This window comes from Dasypus novemcinctus, chromosome 12 (assembly GCF_030445035.2).
Source record: "Dasypus novemcinctus isolate mDasNov1 chromosome 12, mDasNov1.1.hap2, whole genome shotgun sequence".
Lineage (NCBI taxonomy): Eukaryota > Metazoa > Chordata > Mammalia > Cingulata > Dasypodidae > Dasypus > Dasypus novemcinctus.
Window position 1 is genome coordinate 103,120,163 of NC_080684.1, and position 14,273 is coordinate 103,134,435.

The 14,273-nt window shown below is 57.6% G+C and overlaps 2 protein-coding genes across 2 annotated transcripts in view; one reads left to right on the forward strand and one right to left on the reverse strand.

The window, feature by feature from the left end:
• Nucleotides 1–3,301, forward strand: part of SERHL2 (serine hydrolase like 2) — a 24,095-nt gene extending 20,794 nt beyond the window's left edge. Inside the window, 1 exon segment of the mRNA XM_058309138.2 lies at nucleotides 2,933–3,301. Within this exon segment, the coding sequence (XP_058165121.1) occupies nucleotides 2,933–3,162 (230 nt within the window). The 3' untranslated portion in view covers nucleotides 3,163–3,301.
• RRP7A (ribosomal RNA processing 7 homolog A) lies at nucleotides 252–10,465 on the reverse strand. The gene is made up of 7 exons (XM_004479572.2): nucleotides 10,309–10,465; nucleotides 7,820–7,962; nucleotides 6,885–7,010; nucleotides 6,021–6,138; nucleotides 5,539–5,636; nucleotides 4,976–5,174; nucleotides 252–3,785 (listed from the first exon to the last, which is right to left on the reverse strand). The coding sequence occupies exons 1-7, from the start codon at nucleotides 10,448–10,450 to the stop codon at nucleotides 3,700–3,702; spliced, it is 912 nt and encodes a 303-aa protein (XP_004479629.2). The 5' UTR covers nucleotides 10,451–10,465; the 3' UTR covers nucleotides 252–3,699.
• Between the last annotated feature and the right edge of the window lie 3,808 nt (nucleotides 10,466–14,273).

The following is a 14,273-nucleotide window of genomic DNA, read 5'->3' on the forward strand; positions in this document are numbered from 1 at the left end:
CCTGACAATCTGATGTTCTCCACAATGGAGTAGGGGTGCAGGCCCCCCTAGCCAGTCAGTGTGGACTCAGTCCACTCAACATGCGTTTATCGAGCACCTTCTATCTAAACACCATGTGCTGGCCACTGTGGATACAGAGAAACTCCTGAGCCCTGCAGCCCCAGGCAGCACGTTCCAGTAAACGTAGAAGGGGTGCCACACATGCCATTTTACACTCTAGAAGCCACATGAAGAGAGTAAAAAGAAACAGCTATAATTAACTGTAATATATTTTTTTAAAGGTATTTTTTTCTCTCCCCCCCCAATCACCCCCAGTTGTCTGCTGTGTGTTCTTCTGTGTCCACTTGCATTCTTGTCAGCGGCACTGGGAATCTGTCTCTTTTTGTTGTATCATCTTGCTGCATCGGCTCTCCATGTGCGCGGCAACACTCCTGGGTGGGCTGTACTTTTTTTCTCCATATGGGGTGCACTCCTTGCGCATGGGGTTCCCCTATGCAGGGGACACCCCAGCATGGCATGGCACGGCACGGCACGGCACTCCTTGCGTGCATCAACACTGCGTGTGGGCCAGCTCCACACGGGTCAGAAGGCCCTGGGTTTAGACCCTGGACCTCCCATGTGGTAGGCGGACGCTCTATCAGTTGAGCCAAATCCACTTCCCATTCTGTAATATATTAACTCAGTAGATCACCCTAAGTATTATTTCAATATAGAAAATCGTTTCGGTTTACATTCTTTCTCCGTACTAAGTCTTCAAAACCCAGTGCACATTTTACACCTGCAATTGGCAGTTTCCACATTGGACCACACCAACTGAGGCTTAAGAAGTGGTGATATGAAAAAGATAGGTGTCAGGGGGTCTGTGGGGGGTGAGCCAGGGGACCAAATCTGCCCGATGGCCCACGCAGAAGCAAAGTGGATTTCTTTCCCACAGAATGTCTGGCACAGGCTAAGGTGGCTCTGCTGGGTGAAGGGCCCAGGGCCCGGGGCTGGCTGGGTGACAGACACCACCTGTGGACCAGGAAAGGGGCTGTGGTGGGGCCTCACCTCTGCCTTAAATCCAAGCCCGGCTGCCACCCTGGCCACACCTGGTCGAAGGGTGCCTGGGAAATGCACCCTGGCCGGGCAGCCGTGAACCCAGAAGCAAGAACAGGGTTGGGAGAAGAGCCCAAGGGAGGTGAGAGGCCTCTGCCCAGGTGATGTGCCCGGGCTCTGGGGTCCACCCCGGGCTGAAGATGGCCATGGCCCTGGGAGTTGCAGGTGCCTTCTGGCAAGTCGTCACGGTGGCCTGTGTCTCTGCAGCCGGAGCACTGTGTGGACTTCGTCAGCAGGGAGCTGCTCATGCATGCCATTGGGAAGCTGCAGGCCTGCAGCTGAAGGCTTCGGTGCTGGGGTCCCCAGGAGGTGCCCCAGGCTGGACGGTCCCCAGTGTGACCTTTCTTGGAGGGAGGGGTTCCGTGGAGGGCCCCACAGGAAAGCAGGGGCCCAGCCTGCTGTCCAGCCTGTGTCCCTGCACATCCCCAGCCAGAGGCAGTCCTGCTGCCTGGGGCACCCCTGGGGGACACTCCTTATTGTGGCTTAGATCCTTCCACTGACCGCCCTGCTCCGTGGTCTTCAAGTGGCAAAGGGTGACTTCCCGGGCACATCTTTGGCTCAGAGACCCAGCACAGGGGCTGCCAGGGTCCCAGCAAGGGGGCTGGAGCTCAGACTGGAGAGCCCACCCAGGACCCGGCTGTCACCTGCTGGCCCTGAGGGCAGGTCGCCAGGCTGTCCTATGGCAGCGCTGGGCCCCAGGGGCGCTCTGGGCGGGGGTCTAGTCGGCTACCACTGATGAACCTGAGGGCCGGGCTGGGGGAGCACTGGAGGGCGGCCAGGCCCAGGCGGAAGGGCACTGCCGGGGGGCGGCCGCAGGGTGAGCCTGGTGCCTTCTGCTCTCAAGACCCCAGCAAGGGTATTACAGCATGAAGCCAGCAGGCAAGAGCAACAGGGAGTCCACGCTTTTTATGATTGAAACGATGAAATCCATCCTGAGGGAGGTGAGTGCGCTGGGTGCAGGGGCCTAGAGGTGGCCTCTGGGTATCCGGCACTGGGACCCCTGGCCTGGCCCCAGGCCTGATAGAGACCCAGCATGGGCCAAGTGACCCCAGGAACTACCGGGCCTCACTCTCCCCCTGGGGTCACAGGTAAACTGCATCTCAGGAAACGGAGGGGCTCTCCCAGCCCTAAAGCCCCAGAGCCAATGCTCACCCGGCCAGAGGAGGCCCTGCTGTTCCATAAAGGCCCGTGTCACGGCTGGTCCCTTGCCTGCCTCGTGCTGCCTGTGGGTGACCAGCCCTAAAGGGGCTGTGGTGGCCAGGGCTTGGGCTGTGACTCGGACCCGTGTCCAGCCCCTGGAAGCCCCCTGCCTTTTATGATCATCCCAAGCTGAGAGCACAAGAGGAGCCTGTTGGTGGCTGGCCAGTCGGCAGAGGGGCAGCCAAGGTAGGCACTCCTCGCCCCCAGCAGCAGCAGGCTGGCAAGCTGGCTTGCCCTCCCAGGCCCCAACTCCCTGCCAAGTGGGCCCGCCTGTCTACGGCCAGCCTCCTGCGCTGGGCCCAGGCAGGCTGTTCCCCAACCCCTCCCTGCTGCGCAGCCCAGCAAAGCCCAGAACCCCCCGGCAAGGCCTTGCCTAGGGCCCTGATTGGACACAGCCTCTCCAGCCAGGCCTTTGACACTGGCTCAGAGCTGGAACCTGACTGGGCTGAGCGAGGCCCCAAGGAATCGTGTGTGGGGCAGTATCAGCTGCAGCCCCCTAGCTCAGCGTGGCGGGCACTTGTGAACCACTGGGCTGTGGCTGGCCCCGTGGGGGCCTTGGTGCACCCTGGATGCCTCAGGGGTGCTTCCCCGAGTGCCTCTGCCAAGCCCGCCTCAGCACCCTGCCTTCCTCCTCCAGCGGTTCCAGTACGTGGAAGTCTCCGGCAATTACTACGTCCACATGAACGCGGCCCACCTTGTGGCTCCGATCGTCAGCATCTTCTTACGGAGCCAGGAAAGCCCGGGCTCCTGATGCTCACGCCCTCGCAAGGCCAGGCGCCCACAACAGGCTCGCACAGGTCTGGAGAGCTCATTGTGGGCTGGCAGAGGACCCCACGGCCGAGCGGAGGGCGGTGGCCGAGATTCTGACTTTGCCATTGGTGACCGTAGATCTGGGAGTTGACGGTTTCGTGACTAATAACCTGCAGGGAGCTGGCTGTGGCTGGCACAGGGGCTGCAGCCCAGCAACCTCGGTGGTCAGGTGAGAAATAAACTGCACTGCTTCTGAGGCTGGTTCACTGCCAGCAAGGGCTTTTCCACTGCGGGCAAGGGGAGGGCGTGGCAGACACTGGGTCCCATTTCCCTCTCAGGCCAGTCCTCTCGTAAGGAGGCTGTAGACAAGCTGGCAACAAGAGACCAGGCGAGGGGAGGGGCTGCTGCCTGGAGGTGGCCTCCTCAGGGCCATACCCTCATGCTCCCCAGAGAGCCCAAAGCACAAGAGCCAAGGGTGACAGTGTCCTGTTGCCAGCCCGTGTGGCACGCCTTGGCGCAGTGTCCACTTGCCAGGGCACACCAGCCCAGAGGTGAGAGTTTCAAGCTCTGCCCGACACTCCTTTCCCCACTGGCCAGGCACCTCCACTCTTGGTCAGCCCCCGTCTCTCCCTGGGGACCAGAGGCCAGGACAGCTCAGTAGGGTCGGAATTTGCGCTGGGCCCGCATCAGTTCGATCCTCTGCTTATCTTCCTCGAACTTCTTGCGCAGTTGTGCCAGATCTGGGGGTGTGAAGAGAAACACGGGGTCACATCAAACGGCACATCTGGCTTCCCGTGTGAAGTCTGCCCTGCTGCCCCTGGCCACCAGCCTCAGCCCGTGCTTGCCCCTCCTCAGCTCAGGGGGCCTTTTCTTCCCCTGGCTGTCCTGGGGAAATGCCAGGGTACCAGAAGGAAACAGCTAGACTGCAAATAAGTGGACGAGGCTGGCGGGCTGTAGTGGGAGAAGACAGCATGCCTGAGTTCTGAGATAAAAAAATTCACCAGGAAAAGGAAAAAATTCACAGAAAGAAAGCCAAGAGGCACTTGCCCCTTTACCGTGTCCACATGAGGTGAAGGAAGATGGCTCTGAGGGTTCTGGGGGACGCCCCTGGGTGCCTCTCCCCACCCTCCCTACTACGCCAGCAGCCCCCAGACAGGTCCTGCCTGGAGGACCCTGACAGGAGGGTAGAGACTGCGTGCCGGGAGTCGGGTGCGTGGAGGCTGGCGGGGACGATGCAGACTCACACGCCGAGGGGGGCCACGTGTGGGGGAGACCCGGGAAACGGCTCAGTGCCCCCCACCTGGGCCAGGGCTTTTGTGGGCCCAGGGGAAGCTGTCCTGCAGTGAGGACACCAGTGTTCCTCAGCGGGGACACCAGCAGCAGGGGCAGGGCCTCAGCAGCAGACCGGAAGAGCAGAGTCGCAGGCCGTGGGGGCTCGTGAGGAGAGCGCTCTGCGCAGGCGCACACGTGCTCACCCCCCCCCCCCCCCCCCCCCCGCACACACACAAATGCACACTGACATGCAGGTGTGCACTCAGAGGTGCATGGCCCAGCAGCTGAGATCCACACTGCCGCTGGGTGGGCTCCTGGCTGGAGGCGCAGATTCCAGCACTAACTCCTCCGGGGACCTGAGGGTGGGTCCCCCGCGGGCTCCAAGTAACCCAGGGTCCCCTGGGAGCAACGGGAACCCCACACAGGAACACTGCCCGGCTGGGACTGAAACGCCCCAAGTCTGCTGGGAGGCCTGAGCCGGAGGACGCCCGGGTCCCCAGGGCCGCTGCCCGCAGCACCACGCTCTGCCTGCGACGGGGCTGCTCACGGGATTCCAGCTGGCGGCTGAGGGCTACCACCTCCCCGCGCAGGCACTGCCCTCCCAGGGCCACTGGGGCTGGACACCCAGGCGCTGGGGCTGAGGGTGGGGGCGCCTTACGCTCCATCTTGGTCTCGCGGTGCTGCCAGGCATAGAAGTTGAGCAGCTCCTTGCGGGCGCGCTTCCGCTTCTCCTTTTCCAGCACCCGCAGGCTGGCTGCCTCCGTCCGGGGGAGCACAGGCCGCCGGCCACGCCGCGTCACCTTCACCCAGCCCTCCTCGTCAGGAACTCCCTCCTCCTCCTTGGCCTTGGCCTCCTCCTGCAAGGAATGTGAGCCTGCTGACAGGTGGGCTCCCCAGCAAGGGTGGCCCAGGGACCCACTCTCCCACTCGAGGAGCCGCCACTTCCTCCTCTCCAGGCCCTCTCCCCTCCTGCAGGGGCACAGCCTCCGCTGGACACCCGCTCTGGGCACACACAGGCCCCTGCGGCTCCCGTCCTCCCCACCCTCACCCAGAGATGATTCGGAATGTGGACACCGTCCCACCAGGCCTGGGATTCAGCAGGGCAGGAGGAAGCCTGAGCTTCGGCTCCACAGGGTGACCCCCCACCAGGGGTCACACCACGACGCCTGGGGGCACCTGCCCCACTGCCACACCAGGTGGCTGGGCTGCCAAAGCTCCCACCTCGGCCACCTTCTTGTCATACGCCTCCATGAACGTGTCCACCTCGAGCCGCAGGGCCTCGGGGTCCAGCACTGAGTCCGCGTAGTCACTGATCCACTCTGAGGGAGGAGAAAACAAGGGAAGCAGGCAGCTCAGGCGCAACGCCAGGCCCCGCCTGAGGGCCTGCCACGACAGGGTCTCCATACCCAGGGCTGCAGGGGCTTCCTTCCTGGTGGTAAAGAAGGTTCTAGTGCGGGAAGCTGTGCCTTCTCTTCCTCCCTTCCTGGGCCTGAGCCACTCGGTGCCAAAGGCTCAGGCTAGCGTTTCCCTGATACGTCCCAGACACAGACTGGCAGGCCAGCCAGATGCCTGCTCAGGCCTCCACACACCGCTCCTGAGGAGAAGTGGACGCAGCTCCTGGCATCTCTGAGGCTGTCCCATAAAGCTTCCCCACCAACCCCGGGACCAGGAAGGAGGCGCCAGCCGCCGGCAGTGGTACTCACTGTGAATGCCAGTTTTCACAGGGTGACTCTCTGTCGAGACCAGCAAAGGGTCCTTCAGGGCCAAGGCAGCTGTCACTCCACTGGCCTTCTGGAACACCACGTAGGCCACCTGGAACCCCTGGGGGGAGAGACTGAGCGTGGGCAGCCTTCCATTCCTCCCCACAATCCCTACCGCACACCTGCCCAGGCCCTAACCTGTCACGGGACCAGGAGAGATGGTGCAGGCTGCTCCTGATGTGTGCAGACAAGCTGTCACCCCAGGACCCCTCAGGTGAGAGACAGACAGCCACCTACTCGTTATCCAATGGCTGCTAGCAGTAGCATCTGCTCCCGCCTCGTCCCCAGGGAGAGGGGGAGGTAGGCAGGGCCTTTCTTCTGGTATGCGTGAGACTCAATGAAAAGGGGTGTCCTGGGCCAGGACAGGATGGTCAGACCAGGCTCCTCGGAAGCCAGGGGCCAGGTGTGGACTGGTAGGGCCCACACTCTGATGCAGGCTCCACCGTGCCGGGGGCAGGTGTGGGCTCAAGGGACACAGAAGGCGCCAAGGCCAGCACTCCTGAGGGCCGAGGCCACTCTCCCTGTAGGAGAATCTACTTAGTGAGGAAATGGGTGGGGAGCTCGAGGAGGCCCTTCAGGACTGTATGTGACACGGCAGGAAGGAAAAAGTCAGACAGGAAGTTAAACCATGTGGCAAATCTGGGTAAAAAGTGGAGCCTGTTTGACCCGACAGCCCCCAGGACCCTCCACAGACCAAGCCCTAATGCTGCAGGGGAGCTCTGAACACCCCACTGCCAAGCCCTCACCACATCTCCCCGACACTCTGCCCAGGCCCCCTTCACAGAGCCCAGGGGCCAGGGGGCTTACCGGAACCGGCTTGGGGTGGAAAAATGAGGACTTTGGCTCCTCAGGGCCCTCAGCAAGGACGGGCTTCTCCTGCAACTCCACGGACTGGATGGGGCCGCAGGGGGAGAGGAGGCGGGACAGGCACTCCTGCAGCGGGAAGACTGGCATCAGGGCCTGTGGAGCCCTCCCCGGAGCCCACATCTGCCCAGCCGCCGCGGCCCTCTCCCTGCTCCCTCACCGACAACACCGAGGTCAAAGTTCCTGCCCTCCCATGGGCACCCGGAAATAACCTTGAGTTTTCAGGTAAAAAAAAATCGGGAAAAGAGCCACACGTCCAGTGGCGAGGGGCTCAGGAAGGAGGCAGCAGCCAGGGCGCCCTGAGCTCAGCTCTGGCCTCTGGCTTCGAGGGAAGGCCCTGATCCACTCGCAAGCCCGGAATGGAGACGGGCTGTCCCTGAAAGGGACCCCTCACTTCAAGGCCATTCTGCTAAAAGATTAGTTCTTCCTATCGGTTCCTCTGGGAGAATGATCCCTAAAGGAGGGTGAGGTTATAAATGTTTAAAAAGATTTTTACAAAAATAGGGAGGGACATTTTTGGCGTCCTGATTTGATGATAAACCAATTACATTTTCCGACCTGAATCAGTCATTTGAAACTAGACTGAAATCTCTTAGAATCAGCATGGGGGAGGGGCCCACCGACGCCGTCCCTGGCTCTGGGCTGATGAGGGGTCTGCGGGTTCAAGGGAAGCCCGCTCTGGGCCAACGACCCCAGCACTTCCTGCGCATACACTACCCTTAAATTAAGCACAGACATGACACCCCTCCTTTCTCTCAGGCTCCTTTAGACCTTGGGAGGAATCTTTTAGAAATGAATAACTCTTGGGAAGCAGCTGTGGCTCAATCAGTTGGGCTGCCGTCTATCCCCAAGCCCACAAGCTCCTCCCAGATGCTCACCTCTCTGCAGTATGGGGGCACATTGAGGACAAAAAGGGTCCGCTTCTGAGGCCAGGTGGACTTGGTGCCTTCTCGAACTCTGTGCTCTCTCACGTAGAGGTAATGACAGGCCTGCTGCTTTTCAGAGAACTTGACTGGAATGGCTGAAAGGGAAACAGGGCAGGAAGGAACGGCCTGAGTGCCAGGTTCAGGCTATAGCGAGGCCCACCAGAGATACCCTTAGCTGAGCCTTGACACAAATCCTTTCTCCATGTCCCTTTCTATTCCATCTGTCCATCCATCCGACATTAAGGCCTCCTCCTGGAAAGGACTGTATAGTATGCTGGGGCCACACGAGTAAATGGACAGAGAATCTCCTGAGATGGTAGGGGAGAGGGAAACTGTAGGTAGGCAATTGCTACAGGTGGGGAGCGCTGTGAGGGGGCAGCTCAAACCTTCCCCCCAGTGGCTCCCTGCTGCTCTGTGGGTGAACCGGGAGTCACTGGAAGCCTGCAGGACCTGGCCTCTGCCCTCCTCGGGGCCTCTTTTCCCACCACCCTCCCTCACCCTCTGCACGCTGGCCTCTCTGGCCTGCTGTTCCTGCAATAAGCCTGCCTTCCTTCTGCCTACTCCTTCCTCACGCATACTCTCCCTCCACCTGGCACAGCAACGCTCTTCCCTCCACCCATTCTTCAGGATGTAGCTCAAACCTCACTTCCTCAGAAAAGCCTTCCCTACCACCCCCAAGCCCTGCAGCCAAGTTAGAGCCCCTTGTTCCAGGCTTCCACAGATCCTGCCCCCAGTCTAGAATATGTGTGTGTTTATTTGGTTAATTGCAGCATTCCCACAAAATTATAACCCTCATAGCATTAGGGACTGCTTTGTTTTTCTCACCACTGTCTTTACAATAGAGTGAAGATACAGTTGCAAGGAAGCGGTTTTGGCTGGAGGGACAGAGCATCCGCCTACCACATGGGAGGTCCAAGGTTCAAACCCAGGGCCTCCTGACCCGTGTGCAGCTGGCCCAGGCACAGTGCTGATGCGCGCAAGGAGTGCCCTGCCACGCAGGGGTGTCCCCTGCGTAGGCGAGCCCACGTGCAAGAAGTGTGCCCTGTAAGGACAGCTGCCCTGCACGAAAAAAGCACAGCCTGCCCAAGAGTGGTGCCACACACACGGAGAGCTGACACCGCAAGATGACACAACAAAAAAAGACAGATTCCCGATGCCACTGACAAGAATGCAAGTGGACACAGAAGAACACATAGAATGGACAGAGCGAGCAGACAATGGGCGGAAGGGGAGAGATATAAATAAATCTTTAAAAAAAAAAAAAAAAAAGAGTTGCAGTGCCTGCACTCAGACACTTACATTGTAATGGGGAAAACTAAGAAGAACAAGTACACACTTAACAAGCTTGTATCAAATATAAGCTCTAAATGAAACACACAAGACAAGGTCAGTTTAGGGTAGGGGTTCTTAACTAGGAGTCCATGAGCTTGAGTTTAAATTTAAAAAAATTATTCTGTGGGGACATGTTGGTGCAGGTGTGATCTATTTATTAAACAATACGCACTACAGTGTGGACTTAGTAAGGAGTCAGTGGCTTTCACCTGACTGACAAAGAGGTCCGTAGAAAAAAAACGGCTAAGAACCCCTGGTCTAGGGTGATGGGGGGGGGCGGGCACAGAGGACTTGAGACAGACTGCTCCGATGACCTCTTTGAGGAAATAACATTCAAGGCAGGACTACAATGACAACAGTGAGGGACAGTGCTGTTTCAGGACGAAAGCACAATAAGTGCAAAAACCCTGCGGCTGGAGGGAGGTTGGTGCTTCAAAGGAACAGAAAAGGGCTTGGCCTGTCTAAGGGTGAGGGGCAGCAGAAGGGGAGGAGGGCAGAGACATCACCAAGAACCAGAACACGTGCAGTCACCGGGGAAAAAAAAGACTATGAAAGAACATTCTGGAATCTGGGTGGAGTAGGCAGGGGCAAGAGTAGAAACCAGAGAACCAACTCAGAGGGTTCCTGACAGTCAGGGTGCGAGCCGACGACGGTGGTGGTCAAGTGCTCGCCTGGGGGAGTGAGAGCAGGCGTGGCCTCCGCCCGGGGACAGCGCACCGGCTCGGCGGGGAAGAGGGAGAAGACGTGCAGAGACGATGCCCGCCTGAGAGTGGGAGGAAAGGCAAGCGCTGCCGGGCAGGCTGTGGTCTGAGACAGACTCCTCGAGCGGGACGGAGATGGAGCTCACCCGGGGGAGGCGTATCGGAGATGGGTTAACCCCGGGGGAAGAACAGACAGCGCGACCGGCTCGCCCCGGGGGCGTGGGCAGACACGGGAAGGGCGCCGCATGGGTCTTGAGCGCCCAGAGGAACGCACGACGGGCCGAGGCCCAGGCCGCACGCCCACCCGCGTGGCCGCTCCCGGGGTCCCCAGCTGGCGCCGCCCGCCGACCCCGAGCAGCCTCTCCGAGGAGCCTGGAGGTCCCGGGCCCCGCACCCAGGCGCCCCTACCTGAGTAGCCCGGCGGGCTCGGGATCCCCTCCTCCGCCGCCCGCGCCACACGCTTCCGCTTGCGCGCCACCATCTTGTCGCCCGGAAGCCGCGAGGCCCGCCGGGAACTGGAGTGCGGCGCGGTGCGCCGGCGCGTCGCCATGACGACAGCGCCGCGTGGGCGCCACGCCTTCTTGGTTCGGGACCCGCCTCTCCGGCCGGCGCCGTGCCCGGACGCTGAGCATCCCTTCAGTGGCTCAGAATAAAGTGGGCGCGTGAACGCCGGCGAAAGCGTCCGCGTCGGCGGGGCCCGCTCATTTGCTCGCTCACTCATTCGTTCATTTGTCCCACAAATACCGGTGAGTGCTTCAGGCACGGTCGTGGGCCCTAGGGATACAGTCGTCAAAAAAAAATCCTGGCTTCCCGATATTTACACCCCAATGAGGGAGAGACAGACAGTAAACACGCAAAGAAGCAAAATAGAAAGCGTATGCCTTATTGGTAAGTGCTGAAGAGAAAAATGAAGAGGGGGGTGCTGTTTTATATAGGGTGATGGCCTCGTTGAGATGATGCAGGGCACTCAGGTATCTCGGAGAAGAGTATTCTGGGTAGAGGGAATGGCTCGTGCAAAGGCCCTAAGGCTGGAGCCTATTTGGTATAGAGAGAAATAGCAAGGGGGGATGGGGGTGGGGGTGGCTGTAGCAGAGTGAGCCAGAGGTGGCCTAAAGGGTAGGGGAGAGAACTGGCAGATCTCATGGGATCTGGTAGATCACCAGAGGCACTTTAGTTGTTACTCTGAGTGTGATTGCTCTGGGCCACTGTGGGATTTTGAGCCGAGAGGAGTGACGAGTAAGCACTATCACTCTGGCTGCTGTACTGTGATTGGACTGTGGGAGGGTGAGGGCAGCAGCAGGGCCAACGTTTCAGACATCATTGCAATAATCCAGAGGAGAGTTGGTGGCTCAGTCACCAGGGGAGTGGCAGTGGAGGTGGTGAGAGCTGGTGAGAGGTGGTCAGATTCTGGGTTATGTTCTGAAAGAATTCCAGGATTTCTTGATTGAATGGACGGTATAACACAGATCCAGGACTACTGCTAGTGTTTTGGTCTGAGCAACTAGAAAGATGTTGTCATTTACTGAGAGGGGAAGATGGTAGAAGTAAGCTCAGGCGAAGGGCAGGCAGATTAGGAGTTTAGTGTGAGCTATGTCGCGATGCCCATTAGATAGTGCAGGAGCCATTCAGTAGTGGGCAGATAGATGTGAGACTTGAAGATCGGAGGAGGGGTTTGGCCTGCTGGCAGTGGCTACACAGCATTAAAAGCTGTGAAAGAGGGGGAGATCACCAGGGAGTCCGTTTGGGTAGGAAAGGTCTGAGGGCTCCATTTATCTGCCCTCCAAAAGCCCACAGGGGCCACAGTGGCATTTTAGGTTCCCAGTATCAGCGTCTGCTCAGACCCTGTATCCAACAGCCCTGGAAATACCTAGTATTCCCTTTCCCAGTGCAGTTGTACTTGGAAATGGTTGTAGGGCCTCTTGGGGGGGAAGGATTGAGGGAATTACTACTGCACAGACTTTCTGTAACTTCACAGGGTTCTTGTCAAGTGGACCCAGCGTCCCTTTCAGTTAGTAAACTCTGGGTCCAAGGACTGACCTAGACCTGGAAACTGGGTGAGAGACAGATTTTTCCATTAGCAGCTGGCCTTAGCCTCCTGCTTGGTTGCTTTTTATCTTTCTTTGATTATAAAAGTCAAGCAATATCACGGTTGCTTGTCTCTGGTCCCCGCAAGGACCATGGTGTACTAGCTGTCATCACAGGCCTGAGCTTCCTGGCTGACTCTGGCCTTGCTTCTGGGATTGGACCAGAACAGAACTGGACTTCTGCTCTCTTGACTCCTGTCATCCCACTGACCTTTGGGAGCTCAGCTCCAAAGCAAGTATCTTCCCTTTTCGGCCTTGGCCTCAGAGGTCAACCCCACCAAGCTTTCAGTGACGTCAGTGGTTCTTGCTGCCGCCTTCATGTTTGCTTTCATGAAGGAAGCTTCCCATGGGCCCTCAGGGGGAGCACAGTCAGCTGGGTTCTCAGGTCTTACATAATAAATCTACACTGGCATGTCAGCATAGATTTATTTCTGAGCGTTTCCCCTTCTTCGGTACCCTGCCAAGATTGTTCTTTTAACTCCATCTCATTTACTGGGGGCCACCATTTGTTCACAGGAAGCAAATGTGGCTCAAGCAGTTGAGCTCCTACCTACAACATGGAGGTCCTGGGTTCAGTTCCCAGTGCCTTCTGGAGAAGACAAGCAAGACAGCAAGCTGGTGCAACAAGATGACACAACAAGGAGACACAAAGAGGAAAGATAATGAGAGAAGACAACAAAGCAGGGAACTGAGGTGGCTCAAGTGATTGGGCGCCTCTCTCCCACATGGGAAGTCCTGGGGTGGGTTCCTGATGCCTCCTAAAGAGAAGACAAGCAGTCACAGAGCGCAGACAGCAAACCCAAAACAATGGGGGGAGGGGGGGCTAAATAATCTTTTAAAAAAATAGTGTGTCAGCACTGGCTCCAGGTGTCCTTGCCAGAATGTTATATCCCAAGTGATGGGACAGTAGCTCAATTTATATCTTGTCATACTTCCTAACCCCACCTTATACTCCACTCCCTCCACTCCAGAACCCTCAAGATCATTCTCAGGCATGTTCTTCTTATTCCTGCTGGTACACAGTGGTCAGCTTCTGCAGCAATTTTGGTAGCTCTTTCCTCTTAGCAGGCACAGAACTTCCCCAGTTGGGCCATATATGGGGAGACTTGATCTTAGCCATTTGACTATAAGTGACAAGAGAAAGTGAGGGCAGATGTCAAAGAGGGAAAGGAAGCTGCTTTAGTAAAGAGGAAAGGGCCACTTCTGCTTGGAGGGCTCATGGAAATCTGGGAGTACAAGATCCTCAAGTCCGTCTATTCAAATGATCTCCTCCTAGGTCTCAGTGTCCTGCTTCTGTGACCTTGCCTTGAGCACACAACTTACCAGAGTGGCCTCACCTGGAATACCACTCTACTCACAATCAGGTTCTGGGCCTTGGCCAGCAGGCTGCCCTCTAGCTCCGGAGACGAGTCTCTTTAAATTCTGCTATGGAAGCCTTCTTTCACACCGTGCTATGAGTTAAGAGCCCATATTCTGCCTTCAACATATAGATACCACTTAACAACAGTCAACCAACCCCACTTTCCAATTACCATTGCCCTGTATACCTCCAATGTTGAGATATTGCCTAGGCCTGTACAGCCCTCCCCACCCCCGCTCCATCCCAATGAAAAAATCCTTTATTTTTAAAGATTTATTTATTTCCCCCCACCCTCTCATTGTCTGCACTTCCTGTGTCTCTGTTCATCTTATTTCTTTAGGAAGCACAGAAACTAAACCCAGGACCTCTGATGTGGGAGGAAGGTGCTTAATTGCTTAAGCCACCTCCACTCCCTGCTTTTGTCATCTCTCATTATGCTTTTCCTCCCTGCATCTCTTGTTGCATCAGCTCCCTGCTTTGGATCTCTCATTATTTTTTCTTCTTGTGTCTCTTGTTGAGCCAGCTTGCTGCACTTACCCGCTGCACCAGTTCACTGTCTTTAGGAGGCACTGGGATCCAAACCAGCAATCTCCCATGTGGTGGGTGGGAGCTAAGTCCCCTGAGCCAACCTGCTTCCCTATTTAAAAATTTTATTCCCCCCCACCCCAGCCCCTTGTTTGCATTTGCTTTGTCTGTTTGTTGGGTTTTGGTTTTTTTCAGGAGGCACCAGGAACCAAATCTGGGACCTCCCATGTGGGAGGGAGGTGCCTAATTGCTTGAACCACCTCTGCTGCTTTTTTGGATCTCTCATTGTTTTCCTCCGTGTCTCCTGGTGCATCATCCTGTTGCGTCAGCTCGCTTTCTTGTCTTCTTTAGGAGGCACCAGGCACTAAACCCAGATGGTCCATGTGGTAGGTGGGAGCTCATCA